General features: G+C 39.3%; 1 protein-coding gene across 3 annotated transcripts in view; it reads right to left on the reverse strand.

Annotated features, from left to right (window-relative positions):
* Positions 1-22105, reverse strand: part of PTPN2 (protein tyrosine phosphatase non-receptor type 2) — a 55631-nt gene that overhangs the window by 24542 nt on the left and 8984 nt on the right. For all 3 annotated transcript variants that reach the window (XM_077810468.1, XM_077810467.1, XM_077810466.1), the window contains exons 3-5: positions 9672-9772; positions 6693-6791; positions 4355-4492 (exon numbers count right to left, since the gene is read on the reverse strand). In XM_077810468.1, the coding sequence (XP_077666594.1) occupies positions 4355-4492; positions 6693-6791; positions 9672-9772 (338 nt within the window). The remainder of the gene's footprint in view (positions 1-4354; positions 4493-6692; positions 6792-9671; positions 9773-22105) is intronic.

A 22105-nucleotide genomic window follows, 5' to 3' on the forward strand; every position in this document is an offset into this window, starting at 1 on the left:
GGGCACAGGCTTACAGTGGGTGACTCCCGGTCAGTGGCATAGCAGGGGTGCTAAGGCAGGCTTCCTGCTTGTCTTGGCATCATGGACTGCGCTGTGCCCTGGAAGCAGCCAGCAGAAGGTCCAGCTTCTAGGTGGAGGCACGCAAGCAGCTCCACCCAGCTCTACCTGCAGGCACCGCCCTGGCCAATGGGAGTGTGGAGCCAGAGCTCGGGGCAGAGGCAGCATGCCGAGTGCCATGCCCCCCCGCCTAGGAGCCAGCCCCGATGCGGGCTGCTTCTGGGGCACAGCGCAGTGTCAGAACAGGTAGGGACTAGCCTGCCTTAGCCGGGCAGCACCACCGACGGGATTTTTAAACGGCCCCAGTTGGCGGTGCTGACTAGAGCTGCCACAACCCAGTGCCTTGCATTCCGCGACCCAGTACTGGCTTGCGACCTGCACTTTGAATACCACTGATCTAGGGTGACCACTTGTCCTGAATTTGGTGGGACAATCCTGAAATGTACATTTTGAGTCCTGGTCTCAGGCTGAATGACTCCAGGACAGTATTTGTCCCAGATTCCCTGTGGCACCGCTCTGCGCCTGCCTGAGGCTCAGGGGCAGCATCAGCCTCTTCCTGGTGTGGGGGCTGAGGTGGGCCTTATCCCCCTCCCCGCACCCCGGCCATCATGAGGTCCTGCCCCCCCTCTTTCCCCTGAGACCCGGCCCCAGCCAGGCAAGAAACCAAAGCAGGGAAGTAGTAAGAGCAGCCCACGGAGCCCAGGCCACTGTGGGGAGCCCTGATCCTCCAACTGCCCTGGGCTATGTGCCCTGGGCTGCTCTTGGACAGGTGGAGGGTTTGGGGCTCCCCACAGCAGCCCAGACTCCTTGGGCTGCTCTTACCACTGCCCAGCTCCGGCTTCTGGCCTGCCAGGCCTCAGGGGGAACAGGAGCAAGGGCAAGCCACAGAAAGGGACAAGGCTCCTGCATGTGTCCCATTTTTGCATTTTGAAAAAGGTGGCTACCAGCATCCTCAGCACTTGTACCCTCTACACTTGAGTTAGGTACTGCCTAACTGCATCCTTTTCCACACTCCCTGGGTGCAAGTCGGGGAAGCATAGGAGGGTCTTCCTGCTCTCAGTTCTGCTGCCCAGTGTGACAACTGTCTACAGCAGCCAGGAAGAACGGCTGCATGAGTATTTTCAGTGCAGATGGAATCTTATCGATTTAGCTGTCAAACACACACATCTCTACTTTGAACGTGCAAACAAATTTATCCAAGACTTGTAACTTGGCCAAATTTGGGTGGCTTTTCACAGGACCAACAAAGGGCATGTCTGTGACACAAATGCCACCCCACAACATTTCAAGCCTTTTCTTCAAAGTATGGAGCTGCTAGAGCTTCTCAGTAAAAACATTTATGAACAACATTTCCTCCTAATTTAATTCTTGGAAACAGCTGAACTGTTTTTGCTAACGGTTTCAAAACAATTCAACCTGAGGCAGACAACACCCAGTGTGGAAAATTTCAGCTCACACAGTTAAGTTTTGGCTAAGTTATAAGCAACTGGAAACAGGATCTTATAATGGAATGCATCAGTCAACTTTAATAGAGATGGTAGTACCAGTGCTATCTATAATTAAGGCTAAGATTTAATCATGGGTATTTTTAGTAGAAGTCATGGACAAGTCACGGGCAAAAAACAAAAAATCATGTCCTGTCACCTGTCCATGACTTATACCAGAAATACCCGACTGAATCTTCGGGGTGGGGTGGGTGTTGGAGGGGGAGGGAAGCCTGGGGCACCAGCTGTGGAGGGGAAAACCCCAGGGGGCCTGCTGCCTCTCCGGGCTTGCAGGGGGTGGGAGGACAGAAGGGAAGCCCCGGGTGGCCAGCAGCTACTCTGGCTGCTGGCGGGGGAAGGGAAGCCCTAGATGGCCAGTGACTGCTCTGGCTGCCGCCAAGGTGGTGAGCCCCAGGGTCAGCTGCTGCTCTGGCTGCCCCGGGATCGCTGCCAAGAGCCCCTGAGCTGTGGCTGTTCCACCGCCCCCGAGCTGTGGCTGTTCCACCGCCCCCAGGACTGCTGCTCAGGTGGTCCCTGGGGCCAGCCAGAGCAGTGGCCGGTGCAGCTGGCTGTGGGGTCATGCGAGTGGCTGGCTACAGAGCCGCTCCAGTAGCGGCCAGTGTGGCTGTCCCCAAGGCCGCCCAAGGGCCAGCTGCTCAGGCAGCCCTGGGGTCAGCTACAGCAGCTGCTGCAGAGTCCATGACCTCCCTGACAAACATGGAACCTTAGCTATAATCAAGGAAAATGGGGGAAGGGAATGGAGAACACCCAAGTGAAGTCCTTGTAAAAAGGAAGAATCTGATTTGCAGATTCTGAAAAGATTTGCAAATTTGCATGTGTTAAGCAAAATTGAGGAAATTGTGTAACATCTGCAACACATGGTGCATTATTTTATTTAACTGTTAGCTGGGATCTTTTCAAACACTCTTCCCCTTCTCCAAAAGTCATAGACTATATGACACTGACCACAAAGGCAACTATGAACATTTGCATGAAACAGAAAAAACGAATTAAGGTGTAAAATGCTATGCCTTATACTACTTTGCAGATAAATGCATTTCTGATAATCACTCTTCAACCCAAAAGACAAGTATATCCAGAAGTTTTCATTTTTCCACTAACACTGTAAAATATCCCTTTTTAGAATTCTTCACTCATATATATTTTGGTGATGCACTGCAGAGATATGCTGTTGTACCGTAAGTAATGTACTGTTGAACAGTTTGAAAGAATTTTACAAATTCAGTAATCCTAGTTTTCCCAGATCTTATGGAAACGTCAGCGTGTGTTGGCTCTTCAGATAAAGTTGTATTCTTGGTCTTCTTTTACTCCAGATCTAAAGCTCATACATTTCTCAAATTTATTTGGTATGTTATTAATTAGTGGCATAACATTTAGAATAAGCTGCAAAAGATGCAAGTGAGCATCACGCATTTAGGACCAAATTCTTGGTAATTTTATAGCACACTTATCACAGGTGGAATCAAATACAATCAGTGGTTAGTAGCCACTATGTAAAAGCTTGATGGTTAGAGGGGGAAAGTAATAATTTCAACAGTTAATAATAATTCACAAAAGAATTATTTCCAAGTATTGTTTTGTAGAAAGTACACAGGATTTCTGTTAAAATGTTATTTTATACGCTGGAGGCTTGTAAGAAGACCAGGGCATTTACATAGCACAGTCACTTTACTACCTTATTCCACTCTTGTGAAATAAGCCAACTTCACATACAAGGATCTATTTAGAGCACATAGGGGGCTGCTTCAGAGGACTAAAAAACCCAAAGTCTTAAATGATGAGCAGCAGTGAAGTGAGAAGCAAACTGGGGGAATAGGAGAGCTTATGCAATTGATAACTTCTGCACTCCCCGCTATCTGAATCTCAGGACAATATCAGCCAACCCAAGTCCAAATGCTTCGTGGGAGTTACTCCAGCTCTAATGCTTGAAGTAACTCTTGGGAGTGGAAAGAGAGGGAGACCAGGATGGTCTACTTCAGGCCCCTGAAGACAGAAGCCCCAAAACAACTATGGTATTTGAGGAGACTGCTGCCTCAAGTTGCCAAAAGCCGTGGAGGGCTTCATTTCCTCAACCCCAGCTCTTCAGGCACCATTCCTCCCTTCTTCACCTCTGCCACTGATATTAAAAAAACCAGAAGGGATCAGCTGATGGGGAAAATGAAAGTCAAGAGGGCACAGCTGTGTAAAGCTCTACCTTGTCTTACTTTTACTCAGTGAGCCCGGCAACATGACGACCAGCTGTAGAATACTGAAGTGAAGAAGCTCATGGAGGAGGTTTCAAATTCATATTCTTTGTAAGTATCTTGTGTCAAAGCTTCTTGAATGGCCATCATAGATTTAATTAACAATAACCAAAAATGCGAATGGTTTGCAGAGCATACAAGACATTGAAGAAACAGACCATGTTGCCAGCTTCTCCCCCCCAATGCCACTGACCAGATTACCTCCAAAATAGGTTCCAATTATAATCTTAAAAAGCCTGCTACTCCGTCTTGCCAACTAAAATTAAACATGGTGTTGGGATACTTTGATTTCCAATTCAGAGAAATTAAAAAGATTCAAGATTTCAGCACTTTGAATAGTGGCCTATTAATTTACACACACATACTTATTCAGATACATGTATGATTGTGTCTTTGGCACACGTTAACAGCAAAATAAATTTTATTATCTTTTATGCAAAAGTTAGTCTAAACATGAAATGGTAGTTTGCTATACATATTTCAAACAATACTTATTATAGATTTAATTCTATGAATATGAGGTACACATGTATGGAGAAAAATGCTTACATTGATGTTTTCTAATTGTAGTAGATGTACTGTATAATAGGATTTTATGTCCTCTGATACTAGCTTCACACAAAATCCTGTTTCCTTGAACATCATGACTTCTTCTTCTTCTGTTGGCCAGTATTGTGCGCATTTTACCTAAATTAAAAAAGTAAGTAAATATTTGCCCACTGAGACAAGTGACAAAAATAAAATATACAGGATCACAGATTCTACATTGGGCGGGGGAATATGGATGCATTATGACGACAGCTTTTCCCTTCACCCTGAATATGGAGATAAATGGTCACTGTCATTAAGCTAAAATATGTTAACTGAAGCTCTCTTTTCAAGGATATACAGCATCCATTTACTAGCCACATGTATAGCTGAATTTAACACAGTTTATACCCATTAAGATACACAGAAAGGAAAAAGGTATTTTATTTGTGAAAGTTATTAATGTCTAATTTGTGGACATGTTTCTAAAGAGTTGAAGCACTACTGAATTAGAGAATTTAGGGCTCAATTCTCCACTATTGAGCACTTCCCACAGTGATTTACATCAGTGCAAACAAAATATAAATTTGTATTTAGCAGCATTTTACACTCACTTTGTCCAGATGTAAAATGACTACACCAGGTTCATAGGCTTTGCTATTTTAGGGCAAGCCACTGGTCTTACTACTACTACATGCCTCAAAGGAAAGGAGAGACAGTCACAACTCGACAACATTTTGCATGGGGGAGACGGATGGAGAAGATTCTTCTCTGACCCCTATAGCGAGTCTATGCTCTGAAGGATGAAAACTGTTCATTCATAAATAATGCTTAGACTATACAGGCTGAGATAAAGTTATCCACTCCTTTTGAAAGACAAACAAAAACCAAAAAACAAACAAGCAAGCCATCCACAACACTGTCTTGATCCCTGGTAGCAGTGAATGCCACAGGATTACTTTACACTACATAAAACAGTGTTTTCCTTTATAAATTGTGGCTGTAGTGTCACAGTTTGGGATTCTTTGTAAAACTCAGGGGCTTGCATAGCTGGTTCTAAGTGAATATTACACACACATTTACGTGCTTTTAACTATGTCCCTCATAATTTGGAATTTGAGTTAGGTCCTGTTAAAATCCTAGTTTTTACATTCTTATCACTTGCAAGTAGTGTTAAATGCTCCAGCCATATTCACTACCCTTCTCTTGCCCTTTTCCCAATTCTGATACATCTTGACATGCACCCAAATACCGTACTTGCTTTAAATATCTCTACAACCAACAGACACCTTTACTGAGCTCTTCCAATGACACATTTCACCCTTCAGAGGATTCTGCAAGTTCAGGGCCCACCAACCACATAAAAAGATTATTTTTGACAATATGCATTACTTTACATTTATAGAAGTTACATGTCACTTGCCATTGTGCTGCATCATCCCCAAGACTTTTAAATTCATGCATGATTTATCAGAATCCTTTAGTGCTTACCAAGATCAAACTCAGTCAGATAGGTGAGAAGTGAATGGGACTTTTGCATTTCCTTTGCTTGCATAACTGGATCCCAAAGCTCCAGGCCTAGTACATAGGGCCATAAAACTTTTCTAGCCACAAATTTTTGAATGATCACAACTTGATTGCATTTATAGATAAGAACTACTGCTAATATCTAGATATGTAATGAGTCACACATGCTGGCAAAAAAGTGCTCTCTCAAGTGATTCATATACTCTGAATTCTCACCGACTTGTAAGGAAGTGAAAACAGATTAGATTTATTTCTGCTGGTAGCACGAAGCCAGGCTTTCATTATCAACAGTGGTCTATTAACAAAACTTTGCTACTATTAGAAGATTTTGAAAAATAGAAAAAAGTCTCAGTGAGTTAAACTTAAGCTAAGTTTCCTGCCTTTTACATCTCATGTTGGAACCAACCTAAGGAATTTCATCTTTCTAGACCTGTACTTACTGGAGACTGTTCTTACTGAAATGAATTTCACCTCTTAGCTCCACTACCTCATTTAATAAAGGTATCCTAGCCCTGTACAACTGGAAGAGAGTCTGTAAATACTCTCACTTATCCCCTCAAAGTGCTTCACTAATTCTACAAGCAGGACCAGAAACAACTTTAAGTATAGTATCTCAGTTGTCACAATAATCAAATGTGATAAAACAGCCAACAAGATTAGTGTTCCTATATTGTTATTTAAGCCTCCAGCAACAACAAAGAATGCATTAGCTCTTCACAACAGGACATTCCTAACGATTAAGAAACAACTTTAATTTCCCAATTAAGTGTGGTTTGATAACATACTTTTAATGCTGTTTATGTACAAGTTGTATTAAATAGCCATTACTTACTGACTCTTTTTCAACAATTCTGTTTAGCATGACAACTGCTCTGGTCTTTTGTTGCCATACCATTAGCCAAAAATGGCAACAAGTATTAGGAAGTGGACCCTGAGCGAGTAAGGAGAGAAAGAGGTAAAACATTCACGTAGTGCTCAAAACAAGAATCATAATTCAATTATATCTGAAAAATTGTCTTCAAAGAAAACAGTGTAAGACAGGAAACATAAGTCGATTACACAGCTTATGCACAAATGCAAAATATCAATATTAAGTGAGTTTTTTGGAATGCAACAGCGAGGCATTCCCATTAGCTAGCCTACAACAAAATATTCTGACATATTCATAATTAAAGTGATAAATTTATGAACAGTTTCAGAAAATTAATTTACATAAATAGAGATACACTATATTCCTCATCAACGACAGTGGTTAAAAAAATATTTTATGGATAGGATGTCAGTATCAGAGAGAATTATGCTTTCAGGCATTATTAGTGCAGAATCTGATGGATCCCGCAGTTCTTTTGCTAGCTTTTTAAATGGTGAAGACTTGTTTCTCAAATGTAACACCTTTTTATTGCAGCATTCCATCACTTGACATAATCAGGAACGAGATTACTTAAACAGCTGTGAACATTCAAGTATTTCAACATCTTTAAGTTTTATAACTAGCACAGCAGTTCTCGACCAGTGGGTCAGGAACTCAAAGTGGGTTGTGACCATGTTTTAATGGGGTCCCCAGGGTGGTCATTAAACCTGTTGGGGCCTAGGGCTGAGGCTAAAGTCCAAGCCCCACTGTCCAGGGCTGAAACCCTCAAGCTTCAGCACCTCTCAGGCTTCGGTCTCTCTTCTTGGGGTCTTGTAGTAATTTTTGTTGTCAGAAGGGAGTCACAGTGCAATGAAGTTGGAGAAATCCTGAACTAGCAAATTCAAGATATAGTGTAAATGCTGAAGTATTGAATTCTACAAGTAAATTTAGTCAAGTTCAAGCACAGAATGAATATGCATAGAAGTCTATTCTTCTGCATGCATACAGCACTGTCAACTAAGCTAATTTTTTTGTATTAAAGATTTTTTTTTTGACAGACATTTTCCTGTAAAAAAATTATATATATTTAGAAGATCACAGCTTGGGGGCATTTCCAACATTTCCCTGCCCTCTGTGCAACAGTGATTTTTCACACAGCCCTATTTATAACTGTCCTGGATTTTGTATATAAAAGTAGTCTTTTTTCCAATTATATGCACACAATGCAAAGGACATCTCTGAATCTATGCATCCAGTAGATCAGTAGTTTAAAAGCCCACTTCATATACAAAATCCAGGATTCCATATTTGGCAAAACACCATCCAAAATGTCAGCTGGACGCTAGTAAAAAACAACAAACAACAACAAAAAACACATTATGAAGAAGTGTTTTTAAGCCAATTTTACTTAAAAGGAGAAGCTGTTTTCAGGCCTATTATTTACATACTAAGCAAAAGATAAAAGTGGTTCAAATTATAAGGACTTGAAAAATCCACTCAGTCATGACAAGAAAGCTTCCCCCCCCCCCCCCCAATATGTGAGAGAGACTAAGCCATTTCTGCAGAATTCAAATCATACGTTTAGAAAAAGATTAAGTTTTCTAGACATTTTTTATTGCTGCAAGAAGCCTTCCACTGTGAACTGAATGTACAATGATGCTCCATTGTTTTCCTGAGTCTGCCACAAGAGGTCCAAAAGCTCTACTATTGATACTGTTTGGCAACACCATGTGCAAGAAATTTACAAGACTTAAGTCAGTTTCATAGCTACTGTTCAGAAACCTGTCACACCTTAAACTGTGAAGTATCCCATGGATTCCCCATCAGTTTCATGATGCTCTCACTTAGAAAAACTGAGAAGTAGCAGAAACAGATTCTGAAATTGTACACAGACGAGGACGTCAAAAATGGAGGATGGAAGGGAAGATAAAGCAGTAGAGACTTCCCACAGTCAGACTTCCCACAGTCAGACAGTCAGGAAAACAAAAATTCTCCCTTCCCTCAGTAAGGAATTATTGCTTCAAAACTGATCTATGGCTATCAGCCAGAACTTGACATGAAAAAGGAAACCCTCCAACCACTGCACTCCAGTATCCTCCCCCTTTCTTGAAGTTGGGGTGCTAAGAGAGTCCAGATTTGTTACCAAGATGTTTCTTCTGGACCTCCCTGGTTAGACTTCCCTAACCTCCTGTTTAACAGGTTTCGTCTTCCAGCTACTAAGTATTGGGAAATTTTTTCAAGCTATATAATGTATTTCTTGATGTTAAAATGGATTTATATTTAGAAAGGACACAAGGCAAATGCGTGAATATGTTAAATTAGAGGAAAGTTGTCTATTATTTGAAACCAGTAGTAAGTCTCAAGCTTTCCACCACTACTACTTGAGTAGATCCGAGTTTGCTCATTAATTCAGTGACACTGCTGCATCTATACATTTAAGTTGCACAATATTTTACCTTATGTGGAAATATGGAAAGTCTGTACATGACCTGCATGAAGACAACTATAGCACACTGAGGATCAAAATAATAAAGGAGAAGAGGTTAACAAAGAAACCAAAACCTCTCCTCTGGATTTTTTGTCAATTTTTACTAACATTTACACTGATACCATTCACGTATGTGTTTTTGTTCAAAAGGAAGAGAGGACAACAACAGATAAAGTAACCATTTGGATATTGTCATAATTGTTGAAAAAGAAAAGAAAAATCTGTTTTAGAAAGGTTTGAAAACTTTAATACATAGATTGCTATGAAATAATGCTGACCCTGCAAATATCTTATAAAAATTAGAAGAACATCCTTGTAATCAGATCAGACATACTGGCTATGTGTTTCATTTACTGACTGAGTAGAGCAGCAAAGATGGCTTCATTATCATCCCCAGAATGTAAGGCTGTGCTATGCCATAATGTCCATGTTCTCAATCTCCTATAACAATTTAATACCTGGTTACTACTTACCTGTGTTAAAATATAGTTTCTTTGGGCTTCTTCTATGACTACTAAACTGGCATTGATATAGTCATTCTCTGTGTTCTGCAGTTTTACACGACTTTGGTCATCTAACAATAGAAAGTTAAAATTAAGACATATGACAAACATATATGGAAGCAAAACTCATGAGATAAATTAATTTAACATATTTCCAGAATTTATCATGTCATGGGCGATATTAAGGCATAACTGGCATTCATTTGGTCTAAGTGGAAAATTCACTCCTAGCTTAGTTATGAATGACTAACATAGCCATTCTTAACTGTTGAAAATAAAAATTTTATATATAAAATATATTTTATACACATTAAAAAAATCCCATTATCCAAACATCTTTGGAAACATCCACATTCTCTGTATAATCAGAATTTTGGATAATCATTTAGAAGTTCTGATAGAAAGAGAAGAAGTCAGAAGCCAGACGTGAATTTTGGATAATCTGGGTTTAGATGTATGTGTATTTAAAATGGAACTCCCCATTTAAGCCCCAGCACTGCAGCCAGAGCTGCAGCCCCTATGCCCATGCAAAGTTCTGCTCATTTTAAGTGACTTCAAAGGAACAGAGGCTCACAGAATTTTAATTAGCATTTTCTGACTCCTAACAGATTACCACAAATGTAATGCAAATATAAGATGTAGCACATTATCAATGAGGAAACTGAAACAGAGATCAAGTGACTTGACCACAGTCACCCAGCAGGCCAGTGACAGAGGCAGGAATTTACTATTTATGGGCCCAATCCTCTCAGTATGCACCCAAAACTCCAGGTTTACTTCAGTGATAATTGAGACTGCAAATCTTGTCAGGTATATAAATACCAATCATGCAACAAAGGAAATGCAACACAACTGATGAAAAGTTAAAACTGGAACCTGAAGCATATATCCTTAACAAAGCATTCATAGATTTTTACACTTAATTGTTTGATAACCTAGTGGCAGATGACATCCTCATGCTAATTTGCTCCCTAAGCCTTCAGCAAGTAAGTGAGCAATTCAGGAGAAAATCACTAGCCTACAACCATACTGTCACACATAGTTCCCACATTGTTTTCAAGAAGATATGTTGAATATTGATAATTTAAAATATAATATGTTAAAAAAAAAGAAGAGGCTTGTTAATGCAGTAACAAGGCTGAAATTTTAATCAAGGATCAGAATATTCACAGTCAAGGTTCCCACAACAATCTTAACTCTCCCCTCTTGCATACTTGTTTTATAAGGAAGTCTCATTACAATCACATATCACTGAAAGAATAGGTTCTCATTGCACAATAATATTAATGAATTGTAGTTTTCTTAAGCACAGATGGAACACTTTGTATTCATACATCTATGGTGCAGTCATGTAATGAGGCTCCCCTAATCTGTATTCCTGAAAGAACAAAAATCATTTTAAAAAAACAGTTAAAGTTACCAAATGCCAAAGTAATTATCACAAACCCAAGCACTTAAAAGGAAATGAATAGATAAGGCTAAGTTTTATACTGTCCACATATTAATTTTTTTTTTAAAAAAATATACAGAAATGCATCTCTCACCACGACAAAGATCTTAACTCTGATCCATGGATTGCTGAGAATTTTATTTATTTTGCATTATATTTGTTAACTTGATTTCATGATTCACAAGTGTAAATAACTACACCAGGTGCAAAGCACTGGAGAATTAAACCCCTGATGTCCAACTGGGCTACCCACTCACTAGAAAAAACTCCCATTCAAACCAATGAGGGAAAGATTGAGTCCAAAACCATGTACAACAAATCCTTAATAATTTGCCTACGTATAATCTATTTCTCTAAAACAGCTAGTGCATACGTTTTCAAAGAGATTTAATCACACAGAAAATGAGCTAGGGGTAAGCAAAGAATAAAACAGAAGTAAAATATTTCAAACCACAGTGATTTTAAGAGAACTTTAACAAGAACGATTTGATTCCCCCCGCCCCCCAACATTTTTTAGAAACATCCTCCTTTGTCTTCAGAGTTAATGTGGCAATTTTCAAGCCAAACCCCATTTTTCAAGCCAAAGTATAAAGCTATACAAAGGAAGCTGATTGAAATCATAACTCTGGAGAGACTACTGCCTTTCCAAAATATACAAGAAGAGAGTCAAGATTGATGCAGAACCCTAATTTTGTAACTTTGATGTCCTCCAGATGGATTTTTTTTAAAATGAGAAAAAAGGAGGGACCTGACCCCATGGTACACATTTTATGAAGGGCCCCAAGCACTGGGCTTCTCACCCCTTTCCCTCTATGCAATAGCCTACATCCATTGACCCTTGAGAGCACATTGCAGGCTCTTGGGGAGAGAAATGCACTGATGGTTGAGACCATTTTGGTTTGTTCTCTTCCTTGGCTTTGGCAAAGTTACTGGTTTAACTATGTTTGCATTAATATTTCTAGTATGTGGCAAAAGGACCTGGAGCTGTAGGTAGACTTTTAAAAAAAATTATATACCTCCATATGGAGGCTAACACACATGTAAATTACAGATTTAAAGAGATACTATGTATGTTTTACGCAAAATATGTATCCTTACATTATATTGCCTGGAAATAAAAATGTTAACAGATTTTCCTTTCCTGTATTGCTTTATTTTATCTGAAATATTTCTACTGGACAGAAACCAAGATCTTTGTAAATATTACATGTCATTTGCCAACAGGAAAAACTTAAGATCTTGTTATAGTAAATCACTCATACAGATGCTAGTGTTCTCGGAAAGATGATGTCAGCAAGTACTGTTAACAGTTTAATCACTCTTCAACTGCTGTATCATTTCCAAATAGGAGATAAAAGACCCCAAAGAGGTTTCACACAGTAACGTGTGCACACAAGGTATTCAGCCTTACTTTTTAAAAAACTACAAGACAGACAATAAATAAAATTAAAATTCCTCTCTGTAGAACATGGTGAAGAGAATCTTGGGGTTGGGGTAGTGGGAAACAATACCAAAATTTAAGTGCTATCCTATAAATACTAGCCTGTAATCCACCAGACAGAAATACATACAGTACAAGGATGCATTGATCCTATTCTTTCCACCAAAAAGAAGGTTCCTGGAAGACACTAGGACCTAGAAACCTCATGTGTGTCCTGGCTTGCTCTACTGAAATCAATTGAACAAGCCAATTTGAGAGTTAACGGTAATAATGTTTCCAGTTTGTAAATAATTTCCAGTTATTATTCATTCAATACTTGAACTGATTATATAAATAACAGAACTTTTACAGATTAAATTTAGTTTAAACAACCCCACTTACCTACAAATTTATTGTTAGCCATGCCAACAGAAACAGCTATGATGCAGGATTTCTAATATTTCTAAAACACACAAATTTTCCACTACAGAGTGTGCCATCAGAACAAAAAGTGGAAATCTTGAAAAACGCTTCTTATGCTGGTTCCCCTACTAAGAAGGCTTCTATACCCAGAAGAACGCCGCCTGAAATTAGCAACCTCTTCAGTTACTCACTTTAGGTGAAATCCTGGCATACCGAAGTCTATGACTAAATACCATTGTTTTTGATGGGGTCAGAATTTAATGTTTCACCTCTTTGTCCACTCTCGTATACATCAAATTGTTTGCATGTATTGAACAGCCAAGTGGAGGACTTACCTGACCTGCTGCTGTTCTTACAACCAATTAATGGGAAAGAGGTTTTTTTGAAGAAAAAAAAAAGAAAAAGAAAAAGTTATGTTTCCAGAAATGAAAGCACAATAAGGCTTTTCAATAACCTTTGATAAAAGTTTAGCAAGCACGATTCCTGTTTCCTAAACATGGCACTATTAATAGCCAGGAGGATGAAATACTATTTACTGGATTAAAGAAAAAAAGTTCAAAAGAAAATGTGGGTGAAAAAGCCCTGAACCATCCAAATGGCCCAATCTGAGGCACCCTTGCAGACAACAAACCCTCCTCCCTCACACAATGAAATCCAAACCTGATCATTCCCAACTCCAATATATTGTAAAATACAGTGCTAACAAGTTTCAGAGACTGGATAAAATAAAGGGAAGGCCGAGTGGTTTTCCCCCTTTGCACCATATTACCTCTTGCTGTAACAACCAATACTGACATGTTGCATAAATCAGGGTTTAGCCCATAATTTCAGTGTAACTACTGCACGGAGTTCTGATTATATCATGCTATACTTGTACAGCATGATTTTCCAAATATTCCAAACATCCACAGATCCTCCAATTGATTTCACTGAAATTTGTGAAAGTCACTTCTGAAAAATCAGGCCACTAATTTTCAATCAGAATTTGTATCAGCTGTTACGTTTTGTTTTAGTTATGTTCTAATGCATCTTTTAGCTTATTCCTAAAGTGCTTATCATGGTAAACTATAAATATCAATCATAAAAATCAGAATTTGTATAAATTGTTAAACTCTACATCCACAGGATCCATCTCTAGCTCAATTTCTAACACTGACTGCACAGCTGAAATGCAATATGCCTATTCTTAGCATGACATCTTCCTGCTCTAACAATTAAGAATTGTGAAGGTGCTAACAGTAAATCTGAGATATAAAACTAAAATCACACTATAGAACAACAATCTGAAGACTGACAGGACAGATAAGAATGTCCTTCAAATTCTTGTAAGAATTACAGCCACAAAAGTTGTTTTCCTTTTAACAATGTGTTTTCTGAGAAATGGTTTCATCTGTCAGGAAATGACTAGCTCTCAAACTGAACCCAGTGACATTTCAGATTAGCTTCCTCTTTCACTACCACCATATAGTCAAACTGCCCCTTTCTCTACTCTAGAGTAATTGTACTACCCATCAAATGTCAGAGTACATTTTTTCTATTAGCATCAGCAAAAACGAGTGTTATTTTTATAGCCTTTTCAAAGGTACGTTATTTATCCACCACAATTAGATGCACGCTAATAAAAAATAAATAAGCTAAAATATTTATGAAATTGTAGACAGTACAAAAATGAATACTTAAATATCTATTACAGGTTATATTTGAAGATTCACATGGATTTATGTTTTTGTTTTAATAGTTAACATGGTCTATGTTACATATGTGTCCGTACAGAAGTTTAATTATCCTTGCTCTGTGAAAGGAGCAAATAATAAACTCAAGTGACATGAACCATGTTACAAAGCACATTGAAGGACTGCCACTAACTTCAGTGGGCTTGGATCAGGCCTGTAATACCTAAGGCAGTCAAGAACTTTTCTAAAAAAAGCTGTTGCTACTTTTTTAGCCTGTATATTGGAAGCATCTCAGCTGTAAATTTATGGGCAGACTTTAATTGGTTTCACTGTTCCTGTTTTCTGGGCATTACGGATTAGATGTGGCAATTTCATCGGACATTGTGAGACGGTTCTACCAGATTATTATCGTGGATATCTAATCTGTAGTCCTTTTAGAAATTAGTAGTCTCCGTTCCCACTGCCCCACCACTCCACAGCATAGCTTTGGCATTTGATAGTTCAGATGGAGCTCAGAAGCTCTCGTCCCATAAGTGAGTCACATTTTTTAAGGATCACCATCTTGGAGGAATAAATGATAAAATTTTCAACTCTGAATGATTCGTGCCTCCCTAATAAAATAGTTAGATAGCTTCTAGAGAGCTATCAGCAAGCACAGGCAACTATTACCACCAATGTTACATTTAAAGAAAGTTATAAGTATATTAAAGTTGCAAAGTCTAGGACTCAAAAGTTAGGATGTACCAGGATTAAGGATGCCAAGCAACCTTAATTCAGCATTCTTGTATGTAGGGGTTATGATCAGGTTGTGTACCCCGAGACTAAATTCCACAGCAGTAAACCCTAAATGCTATGGAATTTCGGGTTTACTGTCATGGAAATGTTCACTTATCCCAAACTCATGAAATACCGTTTATTGCCCCCACACATACGTGACTACCCATCCCTTATTTGGGGATGTACTGAAGTTTATTAAAACTTGTAAATACCATTTCAAACAATTGAAGTTTACAATAACTGTATGGTACACATGAGGGCAGTAGAAGTGTACATTTGAGAGAAAAATAGAGGGTAGGCTAAGGGAAGTGACGTTTCCCTAAGATATCCCTTAAAATAAACCATTGTCCCTTATTTTCCATACAACCAAGGTGCTCAGCTTCGCACGCACGCACACACACACCCCTTACTGCTGATATTTGAAAATACTCATGGATGTAAAATTCAACAATGATTATTTTCAAAGGCAATTTATTTCATTATGCTCTCCTGGTGGCCGGCTCCAACTGCTGCAGCTCCTGCAGTGTTGTACAGGTGGCCCACCTCAGAACCTCCTTTCCTTCCTGCGTGCCAAAGAAGGGAGGAGCTTGTGGCTGGCTGCAGCAGCTCATCTCCTGGGCCTCAGTTGCTGTGCTGTTCTCCAGCTTGCTAGCCTACATTTATCTCTCTTCCTACTCCCAGCTGGAAGCTCAACCCTGATCCCCTGCTGTTGCCTGGTTCCATGGAACAGTGCCATGTAATCCAGCTAATACCCTCATGGGAAAACTGCATCCTAAGAGGCAGCTGGAAGCAGATCCTGCCAAGACAGGAAGAAAGAAAACAAGTCATAAGATGACTTGCTGCAGCAAAATAAATTCTGTGGTAGAAGTGCTGAATTCTATAGCATCTCAGAAGAAATTCCAGTCATGAAATCAGAGTCCAAGGGGCCTTAACAGATGAATACAGAAGAAGATCACATCCCTCAAATATACTGTCTCAGGCTCTCTAAATACCACTGTATTGGTCTGAACTCAGTATTTTTGCTGTTCTCTTTGCACCAGAGCTACAAATACTTTAAAATTAAAGCTCAAATTCTGGAGCAAAATTCTGCAATGAGGAGTGAATTCCCTGAGAACAGGGGAACACATGGGGCCTTTGGCAGACTCTTGCCCAGCATTATACATGGTTTTATGGCAAAGTCAGGAATACAACTCAGCTGTCATGAGCTCAAGCCTACTGGCTTAACTACAAGAGAATATCTTCTCTTCTTACAATCCTCTCGTTCACCATCAATCCAGTGCGCAAAATGAGGCATTGCTCTGTAGAACAAATATTTTGTGATAATGTAATTGAACACTATCATAATGCATACACACAAGAGGCCCAACTTAAGGACATGATGCCTGAAGTCAATGGAAACAAGAATTTTTGCTGTAAGCTGGGGACTTATCAGTTGGAAGCGACAGAGGAGGAGAAAGACCTGGGTGAATTGGTTGATCACAGGATGACTATGAGCCGTCAACGTGATGCAGCCGTGAAAAAGGCTAATGCATCAGGCAAGGTATTTCCAGTTGAGACAGGGAAGGGTTAGTACTAGGACTGTCAAGCACTTACAAAAATTAATGGTGATTAATCACACTGTTGAACAACAATAGAATACCATTTATATAAAGATTTTTGGATGTTTTCCACATTTTCAAATATACTGATTTCAATTACAAAGAATACAAAAACAATGAGGAGTCTGATGGCACCTTAAAGACTGGGCATAAGCTTTCGTGTGTAAAAAACCCACTTCTTCAGATGTGAAGAAGTGGGTTTTTTACCCACAAAAGCTTATGCCCAAATAAATTTTAGTCTCTAAGGTATCACTGGACTCCTTGTTTTTGTGGATACAGACTAACACTGCTACCCCTCTGATACTTGACAAAATACAAAGTGTACAGTGCTCACCTTACATTATAAATATTTGTACTGTAAAAACAGTATTTCAGTTCACTTATACAAGTACTGTAATGCAATCTTTATCATGAAAGTTGAACTTACAACTGTACAATTATGTACAAAAAATAACTGCACTCAAACATAAAACTTTAGAGCCTACAAGTCCACTCAGTCCTGCTTCTTGTTAGCCAATTGCTCAGACAAACTAGTCTGTTTACATTTGCAGGAGATAATGCTGCCCACTTCTTGTTTACAGTGTCACCTGAAAATGAGAACAGGCGTTCTTATGGCACCGTTGTAGCTAGCACTCCAAGATATTTATGTGCCAAATGAGCGAAAGATTCAGCTGTCCCTTCATGCTTCAATCACCATTCCAGAGGACATGAGTCCATACTGAAGATGGGTTCTGCTCAATAATGATCCAAAGCAGTGCAGACCAATACATGTTCATTTTCATCATCTGAGTCAGATGCCACCAGCAGAAAGTTGATTTTCTTTTTTTGGTGGTTCGGGTTTTATAATTTCTGCATTGGAGTGTTGCTCTTTTAAGACTTCTGAAAACATGCTCCACACCTTGTCCCTCTCAGATTTTGGAAGGCACTTCAGATTCTTAAACCTTGGGTCGAGTGCTGTAGCTATCTGTAGAAATCTTACATTGGTATCCTCTATGCATTTTGTCAAACCTGCCATGAAAGTGTTCTTAAAATGAACATGTGCTGGGTCATCATCAGAGACTGCTATAACATGAAATATATGGCAGAACGCAGGTGTAAAACAGAACAGGAGACATACAATTCTCCCCCAAGGAGTTGAGTCACAAATTTAATTAACACATTTTATTTTTTTTTTAAATGAGTGTCATCAGCATGGAAGCATGTCTTCTGGAATGGAGGTCAAACCATGAAGGGGCACACAAATGTTTAGCATTTCTGGCACGTAAATACCTTGCAATGCCAGCTACAAAAGTGCCATGCGAACATCTGTTCTCACTTTCAGGTGATTTTGTAAATAAGAAGTGGGCAGTATTATCTCCTGTAAATGGAAACGAACTTGTTTCTCTTAGCAATTGGCTGCACAAGAAGGAGGACTGAATGGACTCGTAGGCTCTGAAGTTCTACATTGTTTTGTTTTTGAGTGCAGCTATGTAACCAACAAATAAATAAATAAATCTGCATTTGTAAGTTGCACTTTCAGGATAAAGAGATTGCACGATAGTACTTGTATGAGGTGAAGTGAAAAACACTTTTTTCCCTTTTATCATTTTTACAGTGCAAATACTTATAATAAAAAAATAATATAAAGAGAGCACTGTACACTTTCTATTCTGTGTTGTAACTGAAATCAGTATATTTGAAAATGTGGAAAAACATCCTAAAGATTTAATAAGTTTCAATAGGGATTCTATTGTTTAACAGTGCGATTAAAACAGCGATTAATCGTGATTTTTTTTAATCATGATTAATTTTTTTGAATTAATCACATAGGTTAACTGCAATTAATTGACAGTCCTCGTTAGTACCATTATACTGATGAGACCTCATCTGGAATAGTGTGTGCAATTCTGGTCTCCCAGGTTTAAGAAAAATTAATTCAAACTAGAAAAGGTGCAGCAAAGGGCTACCAGGATGATTCTAGGTACTTTATGAGAGGAGACTCAAAGAGCTTGGCTTATTTAGCCTAACCAAAAGAAGGCTGAGGAGAGATATGATTGTTCTTATGGCCACATTGGCAAATAACCTAAATAACTCCCTTCCCTCCCTCGTATTTATCCCTCTGATGTGTTTTTAGAGAACAAACTGCCCATCAACAAGTTTAGATCTAAATTAGGTGAAGGTTTCTAAACATCAGAGGAATGAAGGAATATGGAACAGCCTTCCAAGGGGAGCAGTGGGGGAAAAAGTCTAACTACCTTCAAGACTGAGCTTGGTAAGTTTAAGGAGGGGACTATATAATGGGACTGCCTACAATAGCATGTGACCCATCGGGGACTGCCAGGAGCAAAAATCCCAAATGGCTGCCGACAGGACACTAGATGGGGAGAGCTCTGAATTATTACAGAGAATTCTTCCCCAGGTACCTGCCTGGTAGGTCTTGCCCACATGTTCAGGGTCTGATTGCCATATTTGGGGTTGGGAAGGAATTTTTCCCCAGATCAGACTGGCAGAGATGGTGGTGGTTTTTCATCTTCCTCTGCAGCACAGCGCAGGGTCACATGCAGGTTTAAACTAGTGTAAATGGTGAATTTTCTGTAACTTGAAGACTTTAAACCATGATTTGAGGATTTCAGTAACTTAGTCAGAGGTTAAGGGTCTATTTCAGGAGTGGGTGGGTGAGGTTCTGTGGCCGGCAACGTGCAGGTGGTCAGATTAGATGACCACGATGGTCCCAGTCTATGAAAGATCCCCTTTGACACTAATGAGCTTTGGATCAGGCACTAAGGTTGCACAGGCAACTTTAATGCTAGCATTTCCTTATTTTTTGAGTGCTTGACTTTATGGTCTTAATACTACATCTTTTAACCTAGTTTTTGCAGATAATTAACTACAAAAATTGAAAACTAAGTTCTGTTGTGCAGAACTATACTGTTCTACCACCCATGGGTCATCAGCAGAGTTTAAACCGAGGACTTCCAGATCCACAGCACAGACCTCTACAGCTTGAGTTAAAAGAGAAACTGATCGAAGTAGAAGATTTATCCTCTACGGAGCAGCTACGATAGAAGTATGAACACACATAGCCAGCAGTTTACACACTATTTGCTAGACAGCAGTGGAATACTGGGACTCAGAACTCCTCAGTTCTATTCCTGGCTCTAGAGAGTCTAATTGCTACAAACAGCACAATCTAACACAGAGTTAGCATATACATTTTGAAAGATAGTGCAGTGGTGGCTGAGACTTGAGTCTGATATACCAGTTCTACCTGAACTGGACTTGTGCAACCTCCTGGTTATCCCATCTGTGAAAAGGGAACAATGTGTGCCTTCCTCCTCAGGGAAGTGTGTGGAGCCTTGCTCAGTAACAAGGTCTGTAAGTCCACAGTATTAATACCATTCTCACCTTGGGTTCTATCTCACCACTCCTTTGCCTAGGCCAAAGGGGTCGCTGTTGCATCCCTCTGAAGTTCTAGTTCTGTAGGGCATGGGAACATACCCAGAGCAGATGGAAAGTCAATAAGACCCAAGAGTATTGTCAGTCAGAATGCAGGAAGGTGTGTGGGGCCTGGTAGCGTCTTCAGTACAGATGCAATGTTCAGAGATTTTAGTAGCAAGCTTCTAACAGGCTCTATGCGGCACATCCAAATATTGTTCAAAGACTTGTAACTTGGCCAAAGCTTGGTGGATTTTCACAGCTACAGGAAAAGGCATCTCTGACTTCAGAACAACATCTCTGACTAATTTTGAATTCCTGCTCCAATCCACGGAAGCAGTGGAACTTTTCAAAGAAAGGGGGGGGGAGGGGAGAAAAAGTCAACTCTCTATTCTTCCTCACTTCATCCTTCTAAGTGGTTAAGTTGGGTTGCTGATGCTTACCAGAAAAATTCAGCATGAGACAGAGACCAAGCATAGAACAGTTAAAGTTAATAGTTAAAGTTAGGCAAAGATATACGCAACTAAAAACAGAAGCTTATTTAAGAAGTGTTACGTCATACCTATAGAACCTGCTACTAAGTCCATAAAGATTAATGTTTTATTATTAGTATTTTACACCTGTATTCACTTTTCATCCAGATATTTCAAAGCACAAAGAAAAATATCCTCATTTTTACAAATTGAGAAATTGAGGCTGAGATATTTATCAAATTTACCATTGCAGCCACTGATTTTAGTTGCCTAAATCTAAGACATTTTGGGCCTAATTTTGAGACATGTTGACCACTTGCAGTTATCACTCACTTCAACTGGAAATGCAAGAACTCAGCGCTTCTCAAAAATAAAACCACAGGTATGTCAGATTGGGCTCTCAAAATCAGTTCTGGCCCAAGTGACTTATTCACGATGTGGCTTTGGCTAAGTGGCGGAACTGGAAACAGAAAATGAGTTTCCAGATCTGCAGGCTCATGGTCTAGTCACTAGCCATGATGCCTTTTGAGTCTTCTTTGCCATTCTGAGAAACCAAACATTAAAATAGGGGTCATAAACCATTAACCTATTTTGTGTACAATATTTAGAGAGCCTCTAGACCTGGTTCCCAAAGAAGTAGCATTAAGACTTGTCTTGTTCCTTCTGAACAAGTGTTATGATAGCGGACTCTGATTAGGTAACAAGTTTTGATTAAACCATCAATATTTTTACATAGCAGATAAACCTAAGACACGAGCACTCTCAATGATATGGCATGGAAAAAGTTACAGAACTATTTCAGATAAGTTCTTTGGAAGAGATGCCTATATTTAAGGGTTTGGCATGACAATTTAAAAAATAAATAAATAAATTTAAGGCCACTAATTCTGCCAGATGAAAACATGTATTATAAATGTTGTTAAAAGACTGATCAATGCTAATTCGAATAGAGCAACAACACAGTTCTCAGAGGAAATGCCCTAAAAATATTTTTGCAAGCAACACAGGGCTTCTGTATGAGACACAAAATAAGAATGGATAAATATTTGGGGGGGGGGGGGGAGAAGAGAATCAGATTTAAATCAAAGAACAAACAAACCTATTTTAAATAAAATTTGAAAATCTGACAACCTACATTAAGGCCTTAACTTAGCATACTCTATTAAAATCATTTAA

This window comes from Eretmochelys imbricata, chromosome 2 (genome assembly GCF_965152235.1).
Source record: "Eretmochelys imbricata isolate rEreImb1 chromosome 2, rEreImb1.hap1, whole genome shotgun sequence".
Lineage (NCBI taxonomy): Eukaryota > Metazoa > Chordata > Testudines > Cheloniidae > Eretmochelys > Eretmochelys imbricata.